Source organism: Stenella coeruleoalba (assembly GCF_951394435.1).
Source record: "Stenella coeruleoalba genome assembly, chromosome: 15".
Classification (NCBI taxonomy): Eukaryota; Metazoa; Chordata; class Mammalia; order Artiodactyla; family Delphinidae; genus Stenella; species Stenella coeruleoalba.
Window position 1 is genome coordinate 21448778 of NC_137161.1, and position 26416 is coordinate 21475193.

The following is a 26416-nucleotide window of genomic DNA, read 5'->3' on the forward strand; positions in this document are numbered from 1 at the left end:
GAAGAAGATGAATAAACTCAAGGAGCTTTCCTGCTACTGCAGGAGGGCAACAGGACAGTAGCAGAGTGGTCAGGGGACTTGATCATGGCACTTCCTTTCTGAGGAAACGGCATTAGAGCTGAGACCTGAAGGCTGAGAAGGGCCCATCAGTACATATGGAGCTGTCACATCATTTTTATGTTTTTTAAGAACATTCAGGCAAAGGGAACAGCAGGTGCAAAGGCCTGGAGGGAAGAAAGGGCTTGGGGTCTTTGGAGAATGGAGAAGAGATCATTGTGGAGACAGTGACACAAGATGAAATTGGAAGGCTGGGTGAGGATGAATCCCACGGGGCCTTGTAGACCAAGGGAAGGAGTGGGGGTTGTATTTTGCAACCACTCGGAAGCCTGTGTGCTGGACTAGTCACCGGGATGGCAGTGGTGACCAAGAAGAACATGGAAACGCTCCTAAGACTGGCTTACTGCTTATAGATTTTAGACTATGAGTGGCTTCCATGGCCCAAATATACCCCAGGCTTCCATCCTTAGTGTTTTGAGGAACTCTACTACATGTCAGTTTGAGTTTTAAAATATATATTAACAAAAGGCCTATTAAATATATCCTCTCAGGAGTTATCTCCATTTGGGCCATGAAAATTGAATTGCCTTGGATTGCCAGTGTCTTTGGTCATCTCTGAAGAGGAATCCTGTGTAGCACCTTTTCTCTAAATTGCAGAGAGGAAAATGAGGATGGTTAAGCTTGACTTGAGAGCATCCTAGGAAAACCAGCAAAAGTGGGGATAGCTTTTCTGAAAGTTTTGAAATAACCCAGCGCACACTTGCATTTTGAATGGTAAGCAGTCCTGGGGAGAGGATCGGTCTCACACAAATCAAAGTAGCACTGCCTGCTGGCGTTTCCTCTTGTCATTCGAATTGTCTAACTGATGGTCACTCTTTTAAGATGGGAGTGGAAGTGTGGTCTCAGAGAACTTCCAGAAGGTTTTAAAAGAACCCACTATATCTTTTAGGAAATTGAGTTACCACATACACAGTGTTTCACAGGCATTGACTAAAAAAGCATTAGGTTCCACAGTGAAGGCAAGAACCATCAGTTAAATTACTCCTTAGCACCACCTGCTGATCCAGTGATTATTCATAACAACAAAAAAGTTGGGTAGCTTTGAAAATGAGAAAGCGTCCATACCACATACCTCAGCATTCGGAGACTGTGCCACATCCACACATGCAAGGCCGTGTTTTTCTGGACACACAATGTTCTATTGTGTGGCTGCACCATAATTTAAGCAGCCCTTTCTTGGTGGACATTTTGGTTGTTTCCAGTCTTTTGCCCCTTCCACCCCCAAAATGCTGTAGTGTACTCTCTGTAGGTCATTTTGGACATGTCTGAGTATACCAGTAGAGTATATTCCTAAGACAGTTGCTGGCTTAGAGGGTATTACATTTAAATCTGTGATAGATAAAGAGTTTCAAATTGCTCCGTGAAGAGGTTGCACCAGTTTAAACTCCCATCAGCAATGTAAGAGAGCGCCAATTTTGCCACCCCGTCACCCACACTGTATGTTACCTAGCTTTTTGATCTTTGCTAATCCAGTAGGAGAAAAAGTGCACCTTATTACAATTTAATTTGCATTAAGAGTGAGGTCGAGCTGCTTTGCCTTAAATCTAGAAAATAATCTTTGCAGCATGTCTACTTTTAGCAGTGTAAATGCTGGGCCCTGGCTTTAACCCATTGGGAATGCAGTCCCTCCGAGTACATTAAGGACAGATTTATGCCTGGGCACTGAAGAAATGGCATAATCGATCCCTTCACGTAGGAATCTCCAGGTACTGGACCAAACGCTCTCATATCCAGCATTTGCTCTCTGCTGCTCCCAGTGGCCTGGCCCTGGCGTAGCCCATCTGCTGTTGCTGTGGCTCTGTGCAGATGCTCCTTGATAGAAAAGAGATTAGCAGGTGCTAAAGGTCATCAGAGACTTCTCCCCTGCTGTCTGCAAAAGGAGGGCAAAAATTCAGGCCATAGAGTTTTCTTGTTGATTCATTCTTTAAGTATTAAGAGCCTTTTTTGAAATGAAGCCCTGGGGGACCCCAGTATACAAAAAGAGTTCAAATTAGAGCAGGGCTGGTAAAAGAAGGCATAGAAACTCTGTTCCCACCCTTTAACCTGCTGTCTCTAGGTGCCCTCCCTGTTGTGACCCTGAGACATTTCTGCAGAGCCCTAGGGCTCCTCAAGACACAGTTTGAAAACCACTGGTTCTGTAATGTTTAAGGCTTATTCTGCAGTGACACATCAGAAGTATTGGAGCATCACTAAAAAAGGAAAAGCTTTGGAGAGAAAATGCCAGCCTTCTGAAGCATTTTATATCAGATATCTGTGTGAGACTGTGTCTGTTCTCAAGGCTCTGCAGAGCCTTTCTTCCGCTAATGAGCAGTGTATCCTGCACTCAGAATTTTGTCACTGGTAGCTTTCCTCCAGTCTAGCATATTTATTCATTCAGCATATATTTTGAGCACCCACTCCATGCTGGGCATATTGGCTTTCCAGTGGTGATCAATGGAACACAGTGTCTAATGGGAGATTCAGACACTAAACAATACATACAAAGTAAATACAGTAATTACAAATTGTGATGAGTTGAAAGAAAAGAACATGGTGCTGTATAAGACAGCGTATAAAAGACCTAAGTTAGATTGGCAGGGCTGGGTTGGGGGGGCACGGGGGTCAAGGAATGGCTTTACTAGGTAATGTATATTTGTACTGAAACATGAAAAGTGAGTTGGAATTAACCAGATGTTACAAAGGAGGTTAAAGTATTCCAGATAGTAAGAACAGCATGTGCAAAGGTTCTAAGGCAGGAGGATACCTGGCGCATTGGGCAGCCGGGAGTGGTTAGAAGAGGAGGTTGGAGAGACAGGTAGGGACTGGCTCCTGTGGGCACCATGCAGGCCATGGCAGAGAGCTTATTTTACTTAGAAAGTACTAATGCCTGTTGTCAATGACCAAGGTGATCATTATAACACTTTATTTATAGCCCAGTGGTTCCCAGACGCAGGTCATCTCGGGCAACTCCAAGAGCAAAGTGTAGGGGAAGAGGGAAGTCATTTGAGCCAAAGACCAGCAAGTCCTGAGAAAGGACTTGAGAATACCACAACAGCCGAAGACATTGAACAGTTTGTGCTGAACTACCTCAAGGAAAAGGATGTAGCAGATGGAAATGTCTCGGGTTTTGATAATGAAGAAGGTAACTATTATTTATTTTGGCCTCAGCTGTTTTTTACTTTTGGAAGCAGATTATTGTAAAAACAATGAAACATCATGATAGAAAGTTTGGAAATAAGAAAGGTCACAAATAACCCCCGCCATGCTAACGTAAGCATTCTCTTTGTGTGTAGTTGTTTTCCATCCTTTTCTACTGCAAACCTGTTTTTGTTTGGTTGCAGCCACAGTTTAAATGCATTATACCCTTTTTGCATTTAGTTATATAATAAGGAACTCTTCATGTTGCTATGGAGTTTTCATAATTAATGTTTTAATAGCTGCCACTAAGTATACATTCCCCTGTGGGAAGTTTAGGTTGCTTCTAGCTTTTCACTCTAATAAACAGTGCTGCAGTGCATGATTCTATATGCACGTGACCTTTTCCTTCTTTTTGCATATTTCTGTATAAGTCTCAGAAGTGGGATTTCTAGGTCAGGGATATGAACATCATGTTATGCTTGCCAAATTGTCTTTCAGAAAGGTTGTGGCAATTTACACCTTCTCTTCTGCAGTTCAGGATTAATACTGGTTTCACCACAAGCTTGCCAACATTGACTATTACCAGTTTTACTTCTTGCTAAATTAAAATGGTTCTCGTTATTTTATTTTGCATTTCTTTGATTGCTAGAAAGGTTGAACATCTTTCTATATGCATCTTTCCTAACAATTTTTTCTTATGTCCATTATCTTTTCACATGCTTTGTCCATTTATTTTATTTATTGGTAGGAGTAGATTCCAGTGTTTTTCTTACCAATTTATACGATAAAGGAGAAGGGAGTTCAGGCTAGTTGAAGCTCTGGCCTATTGTTTTATTCACAAGCTCAATCTGGAGCTTCAGGTCACGGAAGGATTAATAAATTATTAGAATCTCCTCTGCAAATATAAAATGCCAAGTCATAATGAGCTTGGTGGTCTCAGAACTATCCTAAATCAAACTGAGTCCCAAATTAGTTTGTTAGGTTGGAATAGAGCAGATTTCTTTTTCTTTTTTTTTTTTTTTTGGCACTCTACTCTGAGACTCTGATGAACTGAAGCCAATACCTCCAGGATAACAGGAAATACCTCCAGGATAACAGGAAATAGTAGTTCAATGCAACTAACTGCAACAAATTCCTTCTAAATAGCAGGGAAGCATCACAAGGCCCACATAATGATTTATGCAGAGTTGAGTTGTTATTCTCCCCAAGAACAGAATTTTCTAATCAGAAATCTATCAGGCTTTTTCTTCTCAGTTTTGTCTCTTGAGCCAACCCAATCCTTCTCATAAACTGCACCCCTTGCTCAAGCCTAGAAACCGTGAAGAAGAGGCATCTTGATCCCTCATAATCCAGATTTGCCATTCTTGTTTGAAATTCTAGCATTGTCACTGAATCAATTCTTTCATGATTAGGATCTTCTGGTTCTAGCTGATGTTGGCTAGGAGCAAATTGAATGAATCAAATCTTTCTTCCGGTAGCAAAATCCACATCCCTCAGATAACATTTCGCAGTAGGTGAATTTCAAACAACAAATCCTCCTCTAGAAAGAAAAGCACAGCCTTATCATTCTTATAATTATCGTTCATCAAGTACACACCACACACTTGGCATTGTAAGGAATGTTTGGATTGATGTTGGTTTGACATGGGTTTTTTGTTTTAACCACAGTAAGAGCACCTTATATATCTGACGTCCCTTCCTCCAAGAAATCCAAGCATTCTACAAATGCATTTTCATTTATCTTTTCAGCATCTGTTAGAGACAGGTGTGGACTCTACTGTAAGGTTCTGTTTTTCCAGCAGAGGAAACTGAAATGGCAGAAAGTTAGGGGAGCAATGCTTAGCTCAGTGTAAATGAGCACAGCTGGTATTGAGGGTGTGGGGAGACTGGAGGCTATAAGCAGATAGAGGATAACCTTCAGGGGAGGAATTTTGGCCAGGGTTTCATGCAACTCTCAAGTCTTTTTGTTGTTTTAATTTACAAACTTAACACCTATCTCATGCAATGCAACACTCCAGGCAATGAGAAAAATGATAATAGCTGGTGACATGCATCTCATTTAACTCTCTCAGCAAGCAGATGAGGTATACATGCTTTATCCCTTTTTTTCAAATGAGGTGACATGGGATGAGAGGAGTTGCTAATAGGATGTGGAGGCAAGACTTTAGTCCTCTGACCAAACCCCATCCCTGTATATTGCACCAGGCTGCCCTGGTGTTGTCCCTCATACCAAGATGTGTAAGGCTTCATCTTGGCCCTCAGAAGATCTTACAGGCTGGTAGAGAAGACAGACATGTACCCCCTTTAGTCAAAAGATGAACCAAAAGGAAAGGAAAGAGAGTAAAGGGCCAGAGGCCAGCCAGGGAACTGCCAGCCTCGGGGCTCCAAATTAGAATCTTGCCCTCTTATGTTTTTATTTTAAATATTTATTAATGGCAACTTAGAAAAAACTAAGGATATAGGGAAAAAATAAAAATCATCCATTAACTCATGACCCCGTCTCCGTTAATATTTTGAACTTCCTCCTATCTTTATATAAAACTTTATATAATAGTGCTCACATTGTATATGCAATTTCGTATCCTGCTTTTCTCTTTTTAACACAATGTTATTTCATAAGCATTTTCCCTTGTCATTAAAGCCCTTGGTAAATGCAAAATTTCAGGCCCTCATAATGTGCCATTCATTGTATGGATATACCATGGTTTATATAACCGTACCCCCTTGAGTGGACATGGAAGGTTTTCCCCCAGTTTTTAGCTGTTACAGGTAATGCTTTGGTGAATATCTTGACTCGTAGCTTGACCCAAATTTTACATGGTTTCCTTGGGATCAGTTCCTAGACATTTTCCCTTGTAAGTCTTACTCCTTATCTGAAGTTGGGAGATCAAGTTGGGGTGGGGCATCTCTCGTAAAACACTGCCCCCAGTTATGCTCTTTTTCCAGAGGAGCAGTCAGACCCTCCCGAAGTGGATGAGAATGACACTGATCCCAGTGTGCAGCCACCACTGCCAGTGCAGATCCAAATAGCCACGGACGTGATGGAGCGCTGCATCCACTTGATGTCAGACAAAAATCTGAAAATCCGCTTGAAGGTCAGTGTGCGGCCCTTTCCCTGCATTCACAGAGCTGCGGGACTGAGGTTTGGTCTATTGGCAATGACTACATGGATGAGCAAGGAGCCCACCCTTATCTCCCAGTGCATGTGCAGTGGCCAAGAGAAGGCATCAGGAGGAATTTATCTGTGGGATGCCAGTCTTACGTCTTTCTGTATCAGCCCAGAGGCCAAAAGGGATCCGAGTCCCCTTGGTAGAATTAAAAACCACAAAGTTTTGGAGCGTTATTGCATCTCCAAGGGGGAAAAAGTCATATGATTTGGAAAGGATATCACTTTCTGAGCTGACTTAATGTGGGACACAGGTTTAAATATTTTGAAGTGGTCATTCGTCCAAGCCTGACGCTAGCCCGTGTCTCTGTTTCTGTTTCCATTTTCATCCTAGGCCTGGCACCAACACTTTTCTTAATCTTACATCCTTGTTTGCTAGCAGTTTCCCAAGCAGCCTCCCCATCAGCAAAGACTTAAACTATACAGTAGTGACTCCGATAACAGGACAGTGGGGCGGGGTGGGCATGGGGGACCCAGCTTTCAGAATCACCTGGGGGCAGATCTTATACCCAAAGGAAAGCACAGCCTGACCCATTCCTCCCTAGCCCCAAACAGGAGTGAGAAACAGCCGCCTCCATGCATTACTGATAGTGATGAGAGCACTTTGCCCTGGTCATGGGTGGGGGCTGGGAAACCCTGACCCACAGATTACCTCACTCAGCATCTGGGTTTTGCGGAATTTGTTTAGTCTTCCCAGAGATACTTCTTAGCATTGTCGGGTTTTCCACTCAGGAGGCACTCTTCAGGAGCCTTTTGTTGGTGGTGTCTGGTTGACACATCAGTAAAGTGTCTTCCCTCTTCTGGAGGCTTTGTAGCAGCGTATATACACTGTAGCTATTGAGAGCATCAACACTGGAGTCAGATCTGCATACCCGGGTTCCAGCCCTGGCTCGGCCCTTCACTAGCCGTGCCACCTGGAGTAAGTCAGTTCACCTTTTTGAGCATCAACTTCTTTATCTGTAAAATGAAAATGATGGTACCTACCTCACTGGGTCATTGACTATAAATATAAAACAGTTAGCATCAGACATGGCATATACACTCATTCACTTATTCACTAAATGCTTATTGAGGACTGCTATAGGTCAGGCAGAGGGTATATAGAAGGAAACTAAGCAGACATGATCCCTGTCTTCATGGAACTTCCTGTCTCTCGAGGGGAAAGGGGTAATACACAAATACATATACGTGGAGGAAATGCTATGAAGGTAATAAGAAGGTTCTATGATAGAAAATTCACCCATGTAGTAAACACATTTTGGGAACCTACTCTACCAAATCCTGTTGAATAAGAGGGAGCTACGTTCTGACTGAGACCAGTTGTCGGGTGATAATGTTTAAGTTGAGACTTAAAGGCTGAGAAGGAGCCAGCCCTGCAGGGGCAAACGGAGGGGGAAGAACATTCCAGGCAGAAGGGGAATGATTCACTGAAGTATGATGTAACTTGCCCAGTTAGTGACAGAACTCAAATCCAAAGCCAGTCAGTGATACCAAAGCCATTTCCACTGTACTACTCTGCTCTCCTGAGGTTTCTCTTATTCCCCTGCCTAACTATTCAGCCCTCAAGGGCAGGGCCTGTTTTGTTCTTTGTTTCTGTTCCAGTCTCCGTGTGACCAGCACACAGTAGTCATCCAGTAAGGGTTTACTGCAGACCTTACTCTGTCTTCCTGACTCAGACGTGTACCTTCCCCTGCTCTGGAAAGGCTGGCCCATATGTGCAGGAGGGAAGCCTGCACTTGGTTATCGTGGCGACCACTGCCTGTGACACTGAGCAGGTCGTCTGTCTTCAGTGAGCTTTGAGACATGAGAGATCAGGAAACATATTCTCAGGGAAGATAAAAACCCCAATTTACATCTAGTCTACCCCAGACCTTTCTTCTGAGATTGACCTGTGTCCCAGCTGCCTACTTGACCTCTTCATTTAGAGGTAACAGAACTTGATCTCACCCACCCTCCCGGTTTCCTCCTTCTCCTTTGTTCCTGTCTCATTAAGCTGCACCTGCATCTATTCAGTTGCTAAGCCTGAACCCAAGCAGCTCTTTTTGATTCCTCTCGTCATCTCCCCAAGAGTGAGTCCTTCAGCAATTTAAGCCATATCATCTCCAAAACAGATCTCAAACCCTTCACTTCTCTGCCTCAGCCACGACCATGTAGCCGCGTAACTCCCCGCCTCCCATGTGGACGTGCGCCGTGGCTCCCTCAAGGGCCTCCTCACTTCTCACTCCCACTTCAAGTCCCTTCTCCACTCAGCAGCCAGAGTGACTTTTTAAAAACAGGAATTGTATCACAGCACGTGCCTGAACATTTCCACGGCTCCCCACCACATTCAGTACAAAATTAAAAAGTCTTAATGTGACGTCGTCGAGGTCCAGTCCCATCCTACCCCTCCTCTGTCACGCTTCACGCTGCCCTGCTTTAGTTTTCTAAGCATTGCAAGCTCTCCCTCCTCTGGGTCTTCCTCGTTACTGTTTCCAGTATGCCTCCTTATAGAAGTTACTTCCTCAGAGAAGCCCTCCCAACAGTTTGTATTGTATAGATCCCCCCCTTTAGTGTCTTGCATTTCCCCCTTGACTTTCCTTCCTTGTACTTGTCACAATTAGTAGTCATTCATCCCGTTATTTCGGTGTTATCTGAAGTCTTTCCCCAGTTGACCATAAGCCAAGGAAAGGAAATGTAAGTATTTTGTCCCTGTGTGCCCCCCACCCAGTACCTAGCCAGTGCTTGGCATGTAGTCAGGACTCGTAAAGATTTCCTTGACTCATGAGTTTCTAAGTTTTACTCTTTTAAAATGGTGACTTGATCCCAGGTATTTCGTTTCAAGCCTTGACTATCTGCCGAAATACTGTCCTCTTTTCTTGCAGGTTTTAGATGTGCTGGATCTGTGTGTGGTTGTTCTGCAGTCCCACAAGAACCAGCTCCTTCCCTTGGCTCATCGGGCCTGGCCCTCGCTCGTGCACCGACTCACAAATGATGACCCCCTGGCAGTGCTCAGAGCCTTCAAGGTACTGCACTATTGCCCCACCGCCATCAGTCATGGGGATGGAGGGAAGTGAGCACAGAGCTCAGTGGTGTCTTTTGGGGGTAGTTCTCTTTTTATCCAATTGTGACCTACTATACCTTGAAGAAAGTATAGGCAAATAAGAAGAGCACAAAGAAGAAAATAAAGTCAGTTTCCTTTTGAATTTGAAGCAGAGAGAACTAGTAGATGAAAAGGGCCACCGGTATTCATTGAGCACCTCCTCTGTGCCGGGCGACATGCTTGGCACTTCACACATGAGCTCATCTCCGTACAACAACCTTATAAGGAAGATACTGGTATCCCCATTTTTGACAGAGGAGGAAACAAGCCCAGAAAGTTAAGGAACTTTCTCAAGATCACACAGCTAGGAAGTGATAGTACCTGAATCTGAGTTCATGCCCATGTTCTGTGCACGGCACAAGAGTCAAGATGAAGACTGACTAGGTTCTAGCAATGGGCATCCTCTGTCCAGCTGAGTGACTCTGGACAAAGCCCATGACCACCTATCCCACCTTTCTCATAGTTGTTGTCATCAAGGATAAAGTGGGACCATTTAGTGAAATGCTTTGAAAAGTTAAAAGCCCTCTGTGTGTGTAAGGTATTATTCTCCCTGACTTAGTTTGGCTTATATTAGCACACATATTTTGGTTTATTTATTTATATCCTTCCTTGTTCTGAAAAGCACTTAAGGCAAGTTACAGAGATACATTTACCATAGCAAGCTAACATCAATTAGAAGTGGGTGAGCAAGGTGAGGCAAAGAAAAAAGATGCGTAGGGTATAGAATGAAGCCAGGAATGCAGCTAATATACTTGGCTAAAGTATTTTGTTTCTGTAAGATTCTTCAGCATATACTGGACCAAAATGTAAGCTTACATTTAAAACATATAAAAAAATCGTTAATATTTTTTTCCAAGCCAAAATACACAAAATGACACATACACGCACACGCACATGTGGGTCGGGGGGGGAGAGGGAAGGAGGGAGGTGGGGGAGAGGGAAGGAGGGAGGTTGGGGAGAGGAGAAGGAGGGAGGTCTTGCTAAGTCACTCAGATGTGCCGTTTTCCTTTATGAAAATTAATAGTTTATCTGAAATGACAGCAAATATAGAAAAATGAAAAAATATAAAGATACGTGCACTGTAACTGAGGCTGCTTTTCCACTCCCAGACCCATTAGTGACCCTTGAGGTCCGTAAGGCCTTGTGCAGTCTTGCTGAGGGCCCTGAAATATGTGCCTTGTTCTCTACAAAGTTGGTAAATGTTCTCTGTCCTGGATATGCCTTGCTTACCAATTTTTTTGGTTTATTTATTTATTTAACTTATTTATTTTTGGCTGTGTTGGGTCTTCATTGCTGTGTGCGGGCTTTCTCTAGTTGCAGCGAGCAGGAGCTACTCACTGCGGTGGCTTCTATTGTTGAGCAGCACAGGCTCTAGGCACGTGGGCTTCAGTAGTTGTAGCACACGGACTCAGTAGTTGTGGCTCACAGGCTCTAGAGCGCCAGCTCGGTAGTTGTGGCACACGGGCTTAGTCACTCTGTGGCATGTGGGATCTTCCCGGACCAGGGATTGAAGCCGTGTCCCCTGCATTGGCAGGCGGATTCTTAACCACCACGCCACCAGTGAAGTCCCTTGCTTACCAATTTTTAAAGAAATTCTTATTATCCTGTATACTCAGTCTTGTGCAGTGGGGCAAAACGTTTCAATATGTTCTGCTTGAGAAGGTTTAAAACAAGACATGCAAAGAGACTGCCTGTCGTGAAAGATGGAATGAGGGTGATGTACATAAGAGATTGTGCCATGGAACAGAAGGAACTCTGACTCGGCTCGGATCACTGGGGACCCTGTCCTGACCCAGCCAAGGACCTCAGCCAGCCACTGCCCTTTTCGATGCCTGTACGTGGCAGCAGCTGAGCTGGACCTCAGCTACTGGGCCTGTTTATGTTTGTTCAGCTAGCTAGAGTTAAAAGCACAAGTCTTTCCTCAAGGGATGTTAGGGAGATTCGAGAGATGATCTATGTGAACTGCTTTAAGCTCTTTTTTTTTTTTTTTTTTAACAAAAAAGGAAGGGAAATCCAGGTATTAACCATACTATTTATCCAACCCAAGATTCCTTTGAATTATTCTCCATGTAATCTGTATTTATGGTTAGAAGCAGCCATGCCTCGGGAGCAGAGACCTCCAAATTCATAACTGTCAGAATCACAAACCGTGGGCAAGGAATTAACAGCAATAATTCTATTTTTCTTTTTCAAGCAGAGACCTAGATGAAATTGAATTAGCAAACATTCTTTTAGTGCTCTCGCTGCCTTGGCAACGTTCAGTCACTGGGTTGGGGTCTGTTTCCACAGGTTTTGCGTACCCTGGGAGGCAAGTGTGGCGATTTTCTAAGGAACCGGTTCTGCAAAGATGTCCTGCCAAAGCTGGCTGGCTCTTTAGTCAGCCAGGCTCCCATCAGTGCCAGGGCTGGACCAGTTTACTTCCACACGCTGGCCTTCAAGTTGCAGCTGGCCGTCTTGCAGGGCCTGGGCCCCCTCTGTGAGAGACTGGACCTAGGTAGGTACCAGCCAGTCTCACCTGGGCACACACACTGTACACTGTCTCACCCCCATCCTTGCCCTCCTCACTCAGCCATGCTCCTGTCATCTCCTGTCCTGTGCACATCCTTCCATCTCACTTTGGCCTCATTTATCCATTTACCTTGCTGTGTTTTTTGACTTGGGATGGAGTACAGAGCCCACAGCATCTTGCCTAGCTGTGCCAGTTTCATCAGACAGCAGTTGGTGCCTGCTCATCCCCACTGAAGCCTGAGGGCCAACGCTTGTTTTGTTTTTCCTCTCTGCAGGTGAGGGTGACCTGAATAAAGTAGCTGATGCCTGCTTGATTTACCTCAGTGCCAAACAGCCCGTGAAATTACAAGAGGCTGCCAGGAGGTACGTCTGCTTGATCACCCGCATCTCTTTACGTTTGTCCTAAATTATAGATGATTTGCTAATGGGGAGCAGAGTTGAGGCATCTCTGTTCTTTTCTCTTCTCTCTCTTCTTGCCTGGTTAAGATGATTTCTTTAACTGTGCCAACATCTAGAGATGGTATTTTTACTAGACACATTTCTCTTTGAAAGTAACCTTTTCAGCTGCTGCAGCATCAGCAACAATTCCAAAGGGGCAAAAAGCAGAAAGGTGGTGTCTTGTAGGGGACAAAGCACTCTCCTGGTCAGAGGGTGATCGGCTTCTAGGCCCTACTCTTCTGGTGACCAGGTGACCCTGGCACCTCTCTCTCAGCTTCCTCATCCACAAGGTGAAAGCATTGGATTATTGATCTAGCAAACCTTGGCTCCACAGAGCATCTTAATGGGTGTCAGGTGCCGTGAACCCTCACAAATTGTATGCAGAATTGTGTGTGTGCAAGCAGACATGTACGTATCTGTTTCTAGACAGATTCCACATCATTCATCCGATTATAATAGGAGTCTGTGAACCAAGAAACGTTCAAAACCACTGGACTAATGATTTAAAGGGCCTTTTCAACTCTGAAATTATGTGATTCTAATTTCTAAGAGTTTTGCTTATTAGAGAGTAGCTGTACCACCTCTAACAGGAGAAGCTATGTCTGGTTCCTAGAGTCCTAAAGGCTATTTGTCAAAAGCTAAAACTCTGAGCACAGGAGCATTCCCCAGACTTGAGACCCAAAATGTACCCTGACCCCCTTTCCCCAGCTCTCCTTCTAGCCAGGATCAGCCTGTGCCCTGGAACTGCCAGCCCTGGACATCTGCAGCTGGGGTGAAAGCCGGCCTGTCTGGCCTGGCACTGCCTGCCGCTCTGGGCACTGCAGCTCCACCTCCCCGGGCAAAGAAACAGTCCTTCCCACTTCATCAGCTTCTGGAAATGTGTCCCTGATCTTCCTTGGTGCGGTAGGCGTCATCTTACTCCCTGAAGGGCTGAAAGGCTGCTCTGTCTGTGAAATGAGGAAAGCCAACTTGCTCCCTTATAAGCCTTGCACTCTCTTGGAGCGACGGAAATATCTCTTTGAATTGACTTATTATCCTTTGCAGTTTTCTGCTCTTGATTTCCCCAGTTCCGTTTTTTCTTTCTGTCCCTTTCCTGTCACATCCCCTAGGCCCAGAATCCATCATGGTTTCTCAAGCACAGGGGTGCATCCCAAAGAGCTTCTTGTCCCCGGACATTCTTATTCCTTAAAGAACCAACTTAGGATGAAAATAGTCCTCCTCCGGGCAGTGTTCCTGAAGCTAATTGTGCTATGACTTAAAGTACAACTCACAAACATGATGAATCCATCTTGAAGCAAATTCTTCTGGGTGCCTGTTACAGCCAAGAGTCCCAAAGATCTGGTTTTCTCATTCCCTGTCCCATTCTACTCTTCCTACACCCGCCCCATACCCATCCTTCAAGTTTAGACCCATCAAACAAGCTTATATTCACAATTCATTATCTTTTCATTTCTAATTTTCCTTATTTGCTACTGAAAGCAGTTAAACCCGAATTGGACCTTACTGACTCTTGAGTTGGAATTCCAGGTGCCTTGCGGGGAGGAGATTGCAGCCAGAGGCCTGACTGCAGCACCTCTTTGTTCCACTTGAGGTTGAGTCAGATGACCTCCCTCTGACGGGCGGGGCAGGGAGGAAGTGCAAAGTTGACTGCTTTACGTACATATCATCTGCAAACTTATTTTGAAGTCAGGGAAAAAAATATCTGTGTTGTCCTTGATCAGGAGCTGACTTGGCATCTTGATTCAGAAATTAATAAGCTCTCTAAATAGGAGAAGCCGTCTGGGACAATAGGAAATCTGGTCTCTTTGTGAGTCTCATTACAGAGCGAAGAGAGGGAGATGGGTGGGCCAATTAGTATGAAAACAGTCAGACCTCCGGGAACTAATGAGGTCCCTGAGTGAGACAGAGTTCCCAGCTCAGCAGGTGGCCGCACATCCATCCGGTTGTTTGTCCTGAATTCTTCTCTTTCCATCACACCCCACATCCATTCCAGAAGTGAAGCCTGTCTACCTAACTTGCAAAATCTCTCTTCAAACTGCTTCTCTTCACCTCCAAGCTGCCAGGGCAGGCCAGGTCACCCTCATCTCTTACCTGATCCCCTGCAGGAGCCTCCACCCCAGCCCCCCGCTTTCACACATGCCCTTCAGTGTTCCCCACACAGCTGTCAGTGACACCTCCACCCACTCAGGGGAGAAGAGAACGCTGTGTGTTCTTTGCCAGGGCCCAAGGGGGAGATCTGTAGCCAGAGGGTTACAAAAACTCAAGCTTCAGCTCCGTATTCAAAAGAACTAGTGAAAGCCAGAGCCACCCAGAGACGCCCCAGTTCCCTCAGAAGTAGTGACTTTCCGACACTGGGCAGCTGACCGGCTGGCTTTGGATCAGGCGGGGCTGGTGAGGAAACCTGTGAGGGCAGGTGGCTGCTCTGAGGCCTCCTGCATTCTCAGAGAGGTGGATGAGCAGCTGTGTCTGTAGGTGTGGCAGGTGGCGGTGGGGACCTCTGCAGAGCAGCCTCCCTCACGTTGGAATGGAGGCGAACTCGCAGCTCCGTGAAAGTTCCTCTTTGTGTGCATTACAGTTGGATTTTTCCTTCCTCCTGTTTGCTTCTCCTGGCTCCAAAGAATGACCAAGCCTGTGTTTGCTTTTTTAATTTGTCGTATTAAATAGAGCCTTTGTGGCAGGCTTTTACATCCAGGCTGTAAACTCTAGAAATGGAAATTGATCAGGGGGTGGTTGATACAACCAAGGCTGTAAATGCTAAGAACGGAGAAGCCATTCCAGTTTAATGCTTTTATCTAGCAAATGTGCCTTGTAAGGAGGGACATAAATCTTGCAACTTGGTTGGGTGGGGGGCAGTTGGGGGGCGGGGGTAAGAGCAGGGTGTAACCTTGCCATTTGTTACCACCAGGTGTCACTGTGAACTGGCCATGCAAGAAAAAATACCGACTCCCCCAGAGTCCACCTAGTTAAATGACTTCAGTGGATAACAAATGAGAAAACCATATTTGGGGTATGGGAAGAGGGGTCAGCATATCATGAGCTGTAAATAAGGCCGAGTCCCTGAGAATAAGCACTGGATTACAAAATAACAGGTTATATCAGCCACGCCTGCATCTCAACCTTGGCAGACTTAACTGATATAAATTCTCCAGTGGCCCTAGAAGCCTCTGAGATACCTCCCAGCATGCAGTGGGCCTCCACAGTTCTGTGCCTTCCTGGCCACAGAGCTCTTCCTTCCTGCATATGAAAGGAATTTGAGATGAGAGCACATTCCCCAAATTTCTGTTTTTTTCCTTCCAACCAGTACATGCTCTCAGCCTGGTTCAACTCAACTCCATTAAAACCACACTCCTTGGGCCTCTCTCTGAGCAGCCTCTGAGGCTCCCTTTCTTGTGCATAAATCAGTCAGTCTTCCACCCTGGGGCTAAACGGAACAAAACTAGGAAATATCTATTTTTTAAAAGTTGAAGTCCATACCCAACAATGCTCTTAGGCCACGTGGTTTCCACCTGTCAACCCCAGAACCCAGGTGGGGACGCAGGGTGCCAGCAAGTAGTGACCAGCCTGTTGCACCTCCTGGTTGTACAGGTGCTGGGTGCTGTGGTTCCTGATGTGTGTGGTGGGGAAGGGAGAGGGCCCTCCCATCTTCCTCGCTTAGCCATTGTATGTATGGGCAAAGGGCACCAGCCTTGGAGGTGGACAAACCTAGGTTCACATCTTACTGGCTCTGTGACCTTGAGCAAATGACTTCATTTCCTTGCACCTCATTTCCTTCCTCTGTAAACTGGGTTTGGTGATAACACCTTCCTCCAGAACCACCATGCGGATGAATAGCATTAATATGTAAGAGAGTACGCTCGGCGTTCATTCATTCTGCTGATTGGCTGAGGAGCTGCTGTGTGCCCGGCACTGTTGTAGGCACTGAAAAGAGAAGGGAGCAGGAGAGAGGAGGCCTCTGCCCTCATGGTGCTTACGTTCTGGAGTTTTATTTATGTGTGTATACACACCCTTATGGGAGATATATAAATTTGCCAAATATATAATGTGTTGTGTATATGTTACATGTACACGTATACACTTGGGCATGGAATTTCTTGTTGGAAGCCTGCTTCATCTTGACTGAAATCTAAACTGGGGTTTTCATCTCAGAAGGATCTCTTTCATGTTAATTGTTCTACCTCCTCCTACCGCCTTTTGCATGAGAAGCCAGGACCAAGAGTTTGAAGGTTCATTTACTGACTGACTTCCCCGCTTTCTTTCTAGCAGTAGGATCCCAGCCCATCAAAAATGCAGCCGCTGCCTTCAAACCCTGGAGGAAGTCAGACTGGCAGAGGCTCTTTCATTTCATCCCCGTCAGAGCCCCAACTCCTCTCACACGTGGGCCTATTATATTTGAATGGATCAGGAGCCACAGAGGTGATCCAGTAGTTCAGCTGAGCTTGAAATTAGTAGCTCATCCCCTTAAATGGTGTGGGCAGTTTGTTTGAGCTTGGGCTGCAAAGCCGTTTCCTATGGAAATGAGGGCACTCCTAATGTTTTCCCTTTTGACATTCGATTAATAGTTGACAAATCCAGACCCAAATAGTTAGCTTTCCCATTATCCATCTTTTGACAGGCATTGCTGCTTTTCTCTTCAAGGCTCATTGTTCTAAAAATACACTCAGATCTGAAGCTGTTCACTGTGCATATATAGGCATGATTTCCTGGTGTCAAAGATAAGAGACATCTGCCATGCAGATTACAGACAAAGTGGGTTGCTGAGTTTCAGATCTGAAGGCAGGGACCTCTGTGCTACTAAAATCAAATGCAGCCAGCCCTTCCCCTGCTTCCTTGGTGTTGTCACGTGATTGATAATCTGCCAGGGTCATCCATTTCACCACCCAGTTGGAAAGCCGAGTGTGGGGCGTACATGCACTTGTATATGCCATACTGGGTCAGGAACCACGATGCTCTTGGCGGGAGATCGAGCCTGGTAGGTGGACCACGTGCACAAAGTAGATTTCAAATATCAGAAGCCTTGGCCGACCACAGGGTGGTCATTTCATCCCTTTGCAGGGGAGGCAGGAGTGAATGTTGATGATCTCAGCACCAAGTAAAGTAGCCAAGGACATGGCCTCAATTGTCTTATTATATGTGTATTTATTTAAAAGATGCTTTAGAGTCTCTTATTAGCCACGTACTGTGTTGAGAGTTCTAAGCTGAAGATCAAGGTAGAGTTGGCCTCACATCGCTGTTCAGTAGTGGTATACCCTTGGGCAAATTAACTTCCTTCTCGAAGTCTCAATTTCCTCATCTATAAGACTAGAATAAGCATATCTATTTTTTCCACCTAATAAAATTATCACAAAGATTCAGTAAAGTCATGTATATTAGTCTTTAGCACAAAATGTCAGCCCAGAGTTAAAAAGTCAATCAATAATACTTGTTATCAGTATTTAAACTTCCTCCTCATTCCAAAAAAGACCTAAAGCATCTTATAAACTTAAGTGTATGCAGCAAGGTAAATAAGAAGTGAAGACATTTTTTAAGGAAAAATAATAAGAGGGAGAACAAGGTGAAGCCAGGGTTGAGGTTAATATATAAAATGCAGGCTTTGAACTCTTCACCTCCGCTAGAGATGAGCCTGCAGCGTGGCTCTGGGCCTCCTAACAGACAAGGCAAAGAGGGAAACGCATCTGCTGCACACATTCCAGTCATCACTGAAATAAGAAAAGAAAGCTTTTAGAAGGAAGCACAGCTCTGGAATTCCCTTGGTGCTGAACCCTGAGAAAATTTCCCCATGGGCCATGTTAGAAGAACGCTAGGTACCATTGTGACTGATTATTCCTAATGTCCTTGCAGTAAATACAGAAGTACATTTCCTAGAGCTGTTTCTGATGACTCCATCAGTGGAGGCTGCTGGCTTAGTGCCAGAGCGTGGGTTACAGGGAAACAGTTTGGGGGTGGTGGGCAGGGGGGCGCAAAACAGGTAGGTTGCCACGAAGATGTCTTTATCTGCAAGGGTGTGAATCTTCCAGGGAGGACCAGGAAACGCTGCATGCGGCCTGAGAGTGCAGACGGCCGGGGCCACTTTGAAATCTGCGCCCAGCAGCGTTGTCATCATGGGATCTAGGCCGAAGGTGGGGCCTGGAGCGGGGAGAGCTGGCCAGATGGAAAGGGCTGCTTTTAGATTCTGCCCCAGTGGGATTTAAACCCTTCTTGGTTCTGGCTTATTTTTGAATTGTCAGTAACAGATTGGGCCTCTCAGTGCCATATCTTTTTAAATATGCACAAAGCAATGGAGTCATTCCACAGCATCTATGGTACTTTGTCTTGTGGTACTTCAGGGACTCGATTATCATTGTAAGCTTCCACTGGTGTTTATGGTTTTAAATCCTGTCCCCGTTGCATTTAAATATTTTTAATATCGGCCTCTGTGTGAGTGTGTGGGTTGGCGATCGATAGATGAATGACTGTGAACAGGTAAATAGAGTTAAGTCGAATGAGTATGTATAGCTGCAGAGGTAATTGGTAGTATTTATTTGGAGAGTAAATTGTTGCTTCAAGTCATAATCCTCCATTTCCAACATTTAGAAACAAAAAACGACCCGCGTGCAGGGGAAGATAGCTAAATTGAATAGCAAGAAAGGACAGGCTTGAAATACTGGTTAACGGATGAACCGAGACCCATTAGAGTAAATTACTGAGTATGGAAGCATTGCCCCATTGCTTGCTGGCTCGGACACGTCGACACCCTGAGCATCCGTTTATTTAAAAGGAAACACACAACCTCATTTGTAGCATCATCATGTACGGAGTCACGGGAGAAGAGATGGCCACAGAAAAAAAGAGTGTGAAGGCTGTTCTGCCAGAAGGGGAATAACAGGGAAGCCAAAATAACTTTGCAGGTGTGCCTGCTTTCCAACAAGTGAGTTTACCCTCCGATTGCGTTTAGTCGTGCCCACGTAGAGATAGCCTGTATCGTGTCCCTAAGGAGACACCCTGAATAACTTCTTCAGATGCCCCGAAATAAATAAATAAATAAATAAACATCACAAAGCCGCAAGTCCTTTACCACCGGCATTTACGCAGACAGCTCATGAGAGCATTTTATAAACCCAGAAAGAGACAAGGAGCAGCAGATCCCTCAAGCAAGTAATTGACAGAGAAAGAATAGCCTGTCACCCAGGAGAGCTGGGAGCTCTGAATTTCAGTTAAGTTTATTTAGCTTTGCTGGGCCTCGATTGGCTAGAGGTTTTCTAGAGCTCCCCTTGAGCAGGTGTTGTCTAACCCAAGATGGTGAGGACGTACTCTGTAATATTTGCATCTTCAACAGAGGGGTGTCCTTTTGCTGCATTTGGGGTGAAAGGGCCCATGATCCAGCCCCTATGCTTGAGAACTGCTGGGAGTGTTGGAGCTGGAAGGGGGTTAGAACTGATCTGATTGATGTACAGAGAAGTGACTTGCCATGTCCCCACCTCAGGAATCCTTCCCCGGCTCTGGCCCACCTGTGACTTGAGCCTGGCCCTCTTTACATTGTATCATGGGCTTCTGTGGTCAGTCTGTCCTCCCCACCAGACAGGGAGCCCTGAGGCCAGAGCCTTTGTCCATCCGTCTTTGTGTCCCACGCACCTGACGCAGTGCCTGAGCTGGACCAGGTGCTAGTAAACATTTGGTGAACCACGCAGAGAGGGAACCAGACCCGGCCAGCCAGATTCTAGCAGCACATTTCCCAACTCCCCAGGCGACATCACCCCCAGCTTTGTCACTCGGAGCACCTGATATTGATCATAAAGGAATGAGTCCCTTCTGTTGGTTTGGTGTCTGGAGTTTATTAGGTACTTACTGATACCCGTCAATTGTAGATAGGGCTGAAGTGCAGGGAAATGGCTGCCTGCATGAAGTGAAATTCAATAAAACCGCATTTTAAGTGAAAAATCAGTATAAACACCAGGCTTCTTTGCCATGGAAACAGAGGTTGCTTAGAAACTGCCTAACAGCGAGTTCTAAATTTTTTAAAGTCAAGTTATCATTTAAGCTACAGGACCCTACAGGTTATTGAGAGATAATCACTCGCCTCAGGACACTCGGAGGCAGGAGGCACAGCTGAGTGGCTCCCGAAACTCTGGGGACCAGATAATCTCTTGATAACTGGGCTCCTTGGAGCCACTGATTCGGGCCTGGGGGAAAGAGAAAGAAATTTTTGTTCAGGAGTTAAATGGTGTACATATATTTTTTTAAAGTGTTTCTCTTTGGGTTTGAAAAAAGATGGAGTCAGCCACTTGGCATGTTCAACAGCCATCTCGGCCATGTCTCAAGATGTGTTAGGAACATTTTCCAGGCAGTTACTCCTATGACTTCAAAGCAGAGATCTCCTCTTTGTCTTTTGTCTTTTGATTATGCAAAAGGATGCTTTCGAGGTCTTCAGCCTTCTTCCCTTCATTGTCTGGGAGCCCCTCTCGCCAGCTCAGAAAGGGCAGGAACTGGTCCCAGGACAAAGCAATACTGGAGTTTGGGGGAAAACTGGGCGGCTGAGTACTCAGACAAGACCTCCTGGGTCTCAGGCTCAGCTCCCAGGGCCTCAAAGTGAACAGGGGTCCAGGTTCAGAATTTGTCAGTGTTTAGAGTTCAGCGGGTTGCATGCCTTTTGCCAAGCAAGAGCACAGCTATGCCTGCCAGCCACCTGGTTGCATGGCACGGCATTTGCTCCCGACCTCAGGCATGCAGAGGGCAGAGAATATTACATTCGTTTCTTCCTGAAAGTAATGGACAAAATTACAACCCCAGTGGCTGAGAATTGGGACCCCTATCAAGTCAGTATGAAGGAAATTATGACGGAAACAAAAGACAAATGTTCTGCCCTTTACAGAGCATCTGAGAATTTTCCATGGTATGGCAGTGCTGCCAGGGTTGGTAGTGATAATTATTCCTTAGACACACACACACTCTCTGGAAGGAACAGTGTTTTCATTATACACTTCAGAGTGTTTTCCTGCACCTCATCTCCTGAGAGCCTCAGAACAAACCTGTGAGGAGGGTCGGGTAGGTGTGATTATTTTCCTTTGGAGAAGGAGGAAACAGGTCCACAAAGGCAAAATAATTTGCTCCCGGCCGCAGAGGTGGAGAAGAAACTTGCGTTGCCACCTGCAATTCTGGGGATTCTACCTCTTTAAGAGCTCAGAAGTGAGACCCAAAATAATTTGTCCAAGAGTATGGCTCTAGCTTACTAAAAGAAGATGAACGTTGCACACGATTTTTCCTTTGCCTCCCTGTTGGCATTTTATTTAGGGATCTCGAAGGGCAAAGAGAGTGGCTTCCTGCCTTTTCCTTTCCTGCCAACGAGTACAACACCCGCATTTAGTAAGTTAAAAAGGAGACCAAAAATGAACACTGCGACGTTTCCATGCCGTGTAAGTCAGAGCAGAGCTGTGACTGAACTGGGCCACGGCACCACTTTGCTGGGTGTCGCCCAGATCAAAATACTCCTTGAAGCTGAGGGTGCGCCCATGCTGCAGCTTGTTCCAGTTCTTGAAGGGGAAAAAAAAAAAATCAAATGAAACCATTTGCATTCTAACAGTCTTTGGCACCAGGGAAAACTGTCAACTGTGTCACGTGTAAATAGAAATCTGCTTCCCATTTTTGGTGCATTTTTTTCATAATTTCCCGTGCCACTCTAATTATCAAAGATATTTTTGTTTTTAAACAAAAATTGTCTCCCACGCAGGCCCCATCTCCTTTCTGCGGTGAAGTGGAAACGATGAATTAGAATATTCTAATCACTTCTCCAGCAACCACCGCTGAGGTTATAAATTCAAGATTATCCTAAGTAAAGAAAACTTAAATTGTTCGGGCACAAAACAGGCCAGAAAGTGTGTCAAAGTGCCCCCTCCACCTGTCTCCCTTGCCTCCTTAGCATATGTCTGTTAAACCCAAGGAAGAAAGCAGAAGTGGCTTCACCGGGGCTTCCCTGGTGGCGCAGTGGTTGAGAGTCCGCCTGCCGATGCAGGGGACACAGGTTCGTGTCCCGGTCTGGGAAGATCCCACATGCTGCGGAGCGGCTGGGCCCGTGAGCCGTGGCCGCTGAGCCTGCGTGTCCGGAGCCTGTGCTCCACAACGGGAGAGGCCACGACAGTGAGAGGCCCGCGTACCGGGAAAAAAAAAAAAAAAAAAAATTGGTTTCACCAAAGTAAAACCCAAATCCCCTGACGGCACAGGCTTTTTAGATTAACGAAATTAAAAACAGAATTTAGCTCTGTTCAGCAAGCATTTACATTCCTGTCTGATGCCCAGCAGTACGGGAGAGGGTCCTAGGAATGGTCATCAAAAATAAAATGTGATCCATCAAATAGATTCTATCCGCTGTTAGTTGGTAGACAGGGATCGCATGTGGGAGGCCCTGTGTAGGGCTGGATCTGTGTTTTCTCGTTTAAACCCCAGCAGAACCCTGGGTGAAGTACATCCCCAGTTTTAGAAATGAGGAAACTGAGACGGAGGCAAGCCATACAGCTAGTGACATCTGCGGTAACGTGACTCCTGTTAGTAACATCCTTGGTTCTTCCTTGGTAGTGAGCAGTTGACCTCTCCTTTAGATCATTTTACAGAATATAACTTACTTCAAAGAGGGATGCCATCTGAAATCATTAGTGTGCAGCATAATAAGTCCCTTATTAAACATGAAACCTGTTCAATCAAGTATTGGTTGAATGCTAACCATGTGCCGTGCTAAGTGCCTGAGATACAGCAGTGAACCAAACAGACATGGTCCCTGCCCTCAGGGGCTTGTGCTGTGAGGAAGGGAGATGGGAGATGGTCAATAAACAGGCAATTGATAAATGCTGGGGAGGGTGTCCTGAGAGAGAGAAATAAGGGGCAACCACCTAGGTGACATGGTCAGGAAGGCCACCCTCTCTGCACGGGTGATACGTGAGCTGAGATGGGCAGGGTGGCTGAGAGAGAGCCGCCCAGCTAGGGGAGGGCCTCATCCTTCCCGAGATTGAAAAGCCAGACTCCGAATCGCTGAGTCAGCCAGGCATAGGAAGTCTACACTTGGATTACCCGGCACAGTGGCCTGGGTATCGTTCAGAAATGGGATGTGAGCAGATACGAGGCAAAGGGTTGTGACCCCACGGTTCAGACCAAGATAAAGAACCTCACCCGTGGTGGGTGTCTGGTGCTGCGTGGCCCTGGCCCTTCAGCTGTGTTCATGTCGTGTATAGGGCACCAGTGCTCTGCCTCTGCTAAAGGTCCCAGAGCCAGGCTCAGCCGATCCTGCCATGGGAGAATAACTGCATCTGATCCCTCTATGGGATCCAGACCACGGAGAATCCATGGCTCTCAGGGGCCAGAAATGGGCCAACTACTGAGTTCAGCAGCGTGCTGGAGGGTCAGAGATAAGGACCTGAGACTCAGGAGTTGAGGGTTTGCCCAGGCTCCCCAAGCAGGAGAGGGAGTCCCTACACTGGGGCTGGTCCTGTGAGCGAAGTGGACTCTGTAATAAGGGGTGGGCTCTATCCATTTTATTCCTTCTGAGAACTGTTTTATAGCCCAGCATTTAACCGGTTTCTTTGCCAAGAGCTTGTTTGATGTCAATATTGTTCTGCTCAGACTAACTACTTTCCTTTTCTCTATGTCAACGGATATGAAGCTCTTTACCTCTCTTTCTGTTAGGCTTTGGGACCGTCCTAATGGCCCTGTATTAGGCACGAAAGTGGGCTTTGTTCTGCTGTGCAGAGTGATGCGATTATCATTGTTTTCTCCAAGAGCCCGCTAAGCAGCCTCTGGGGTGGAGGACCAGCAGCCCTCCCTCGTGCCCTCACTCCCTTCTCCACCTCTCCACAGCCTTTTCCTCCACCTGATGAAGGCAGACCCCGACTCCACCTGGCTCCTCCTGAACGAGCTTTACTGCCCACAGGAGTTCACACCTCCCCACCCCAGCCTGCACCCGGTGCAGCTACGGGGGGCCACTGGGCAGCAGAACCCGTACACAGCCAACGTTCTCCGCCTGCTCCAGGAGCTGCAGTGACCCCGCCCCGCCCCCGAGTCAGGCAGGCGCCCGAGGAGGTCCCCAGCGGAGCTTGCCGAGGATGTGGGCCCACCCCACCCTGGCCGAGGGCGGTGGCGTCGGCCTCAGAGAAGACTGCCAAGGTGGATTAGACAGCCAATCGATTTATAAATTGATCGATCACACTGCTTAGAAATTGGATTGAAGGAAAGCAGCTGACTGTTACTTCTCTTTCATACCTGGTATTTTCAAATGACATTGTCTGGCAGCTCTAAGGGCTTAACTCCTTAGCTTACCATCTCTGCGGCCCTAGCTGCCTCTCAAGCCGCCCCACGCACCCACCCACACCCAAGAGCTTGAGGATACATGGGGCGGAGGCCTGTACTACCCATCATGTATGACCTCGGCCGCCTGAGGACCACGTGGAAGTATCACACATTGGAGAGTTTTCAGATCACCGGCCTGCAGCATGGACTCACACACCTCCCCCTCTTCAAGGAAGGAGATAAGAACCTACCTGTTCTTTGGAAGAAAATGAAATAAAGGCACTTCTTGGATGAAAAGTACGATCAAGAACTCACGTTGAAGTTTGTTATTTAAATTGGGTGATTTTTTAAAAATGAGTTTATGGGGAATTCCCTGGTGGTCCAGTGGTTAAGACTGTGCGCTGTCACTGCTGAGAGCCTGGGTCTGATCCCCGGTCAGGGAACTAAGATGCCGCATGCCGCAAGGGAAGGCCAAAAAAAAAAAAAAAGAAAAAAACTGAGTCTATGTTCATGAATGGATAATACAAAGTCATGGTATAAAATCCAAGCAGTACAAAATAATGAAAACTCAGTCTCCCCATCCTCATTCCCCAGACATCTAGTTTCCCTCTCCAAAGGCAAATAGTCATGCCAGTTTTTTTGGATACCTTTTAAGTATTTTTTAACTTTCCATCAGGGATAATGGTACTCTGAAGCCCCACGTGCCCATAACCCAGCTGCACCCAGTCACCAGCACGTGGCCAGCCCTGCTTCATCCTGCACCTTCCCAGTTACCTCCACACCACACCTGGCCCCTGGATTATTTTTAAGCAAACTCCAGATGTCATATCTAGACTTCTTTTTTTTTTTAAACATGTACAGCCAGCATAGCATTATCACACCTAAAACATTTAACAACGGTCCTGTGTGTTTGAATCAGGATGCAAATAAGGTGTGTACATTGCCATTATCGGTATGTCCCTTAATAAATCTGTTTTAATTTATAGATTCTCCCTCCACCTCTCTTTTCTTTTCCTGGGAAGTTTTTTGTTGAGGAAACAAGGTCATTTATTCTGCAGCATTTCCCACAGTCTGGCTTTACTGATTGCATCCCCGTGGGGGGTCATTTCATGGGCTGCTCCTGTCACCTGTGTTTCCTGTAAATGAGGAAGCAGAACAAGAGGCTTGATCGGGTTTGGTTTTTTTGTTTTTGCTTTTTGGCTGCACTCTGCCGTGGGTGGTATTATTTACTTCCATCAGGAGGTACATGATGTCTGATCTCTTCTTGTGAAGTTGGCAGCCATTGGTGAGCCTCACCTGGACCCTCTCGTTCATTAGGGATTACAGAGCAGCGCTGTTCCAGCTCCGCCTTGCCGGCTTGCTTGTAGCTAGAGCCTTGGTCCCTTCATCAACCACGTGGTAACTTTGAGGGAGTTTGTGTAGAAAAGGCAGGATAAACACTTGATTTTTCTAGCTGGGAGATTTAAAACCCACAGATTATGTAAATTCAGGTACTCAGCCACATGCACACACTCACTCACCCATGCTGAAAGATGCACATTCGAGAATGATGAATGCTTCCTCCCCAGATGCATGGTGAGGCACTATGTACATAATTCCTCCAGTGACATAGATAATCCCCAAGCTCTAAAAAAGCAAAACAAAACAAGATGGTTGGCATGGGGACTTATTGGAGCAAGGGTCCCCAGCCAGTTCCAGAGAGGCCCCACTCCTTTCCTTTTAGGACCTTCCCTGCAAGGGCAATGAGA

The 26416-nt window shown here is 46.0% G+C and overlaps 1 protein-coding gene across 7 annotated transcripts in view; it reads left to right on the top strand.

Moving 5' to 3' along the window:
• Positions 1-26416, top strand: part of TTI1 (TELO2 interacting protein 1) — a 53976-nt gene that overhangs the window by 17648 nt on the left and 9912 nt on the right. For 4 of the 7 annotated variants that reach the window (XM_079945861.1, XM_079945863.1, XM_079945862.1 and 1 more), the window contains 6 exons: positions 3029-3238; positions 6181-6329; positions 9262-9402; positions 11769-11973; positions 12263-12350; positions 24240-24963. In XM_079945861.1, the coding sequence (XP_079801987.1) occupies positions 3029-3238; positions 6181-6329; positions 9262-9402; positions 11769-11973; positions 12263-12350; positions 24240-24423 (977 nt within the window). In that variant the 3' untranslated portion in view covers positions 24424-24963. Of the gene's footprint in view, positions 1-3028; positions 3239-6180; positions 6330-9261; positions 9403-11768; positions 11974-12262; positions 12351-13133; positions 13399-24239; positions 24964-26416 lie in introns of those variants that run through there. The other 3 variants (XM_079945867.1, XM_079945866.1, XM_079945865.1) reach the window with 2 other exon arrangements.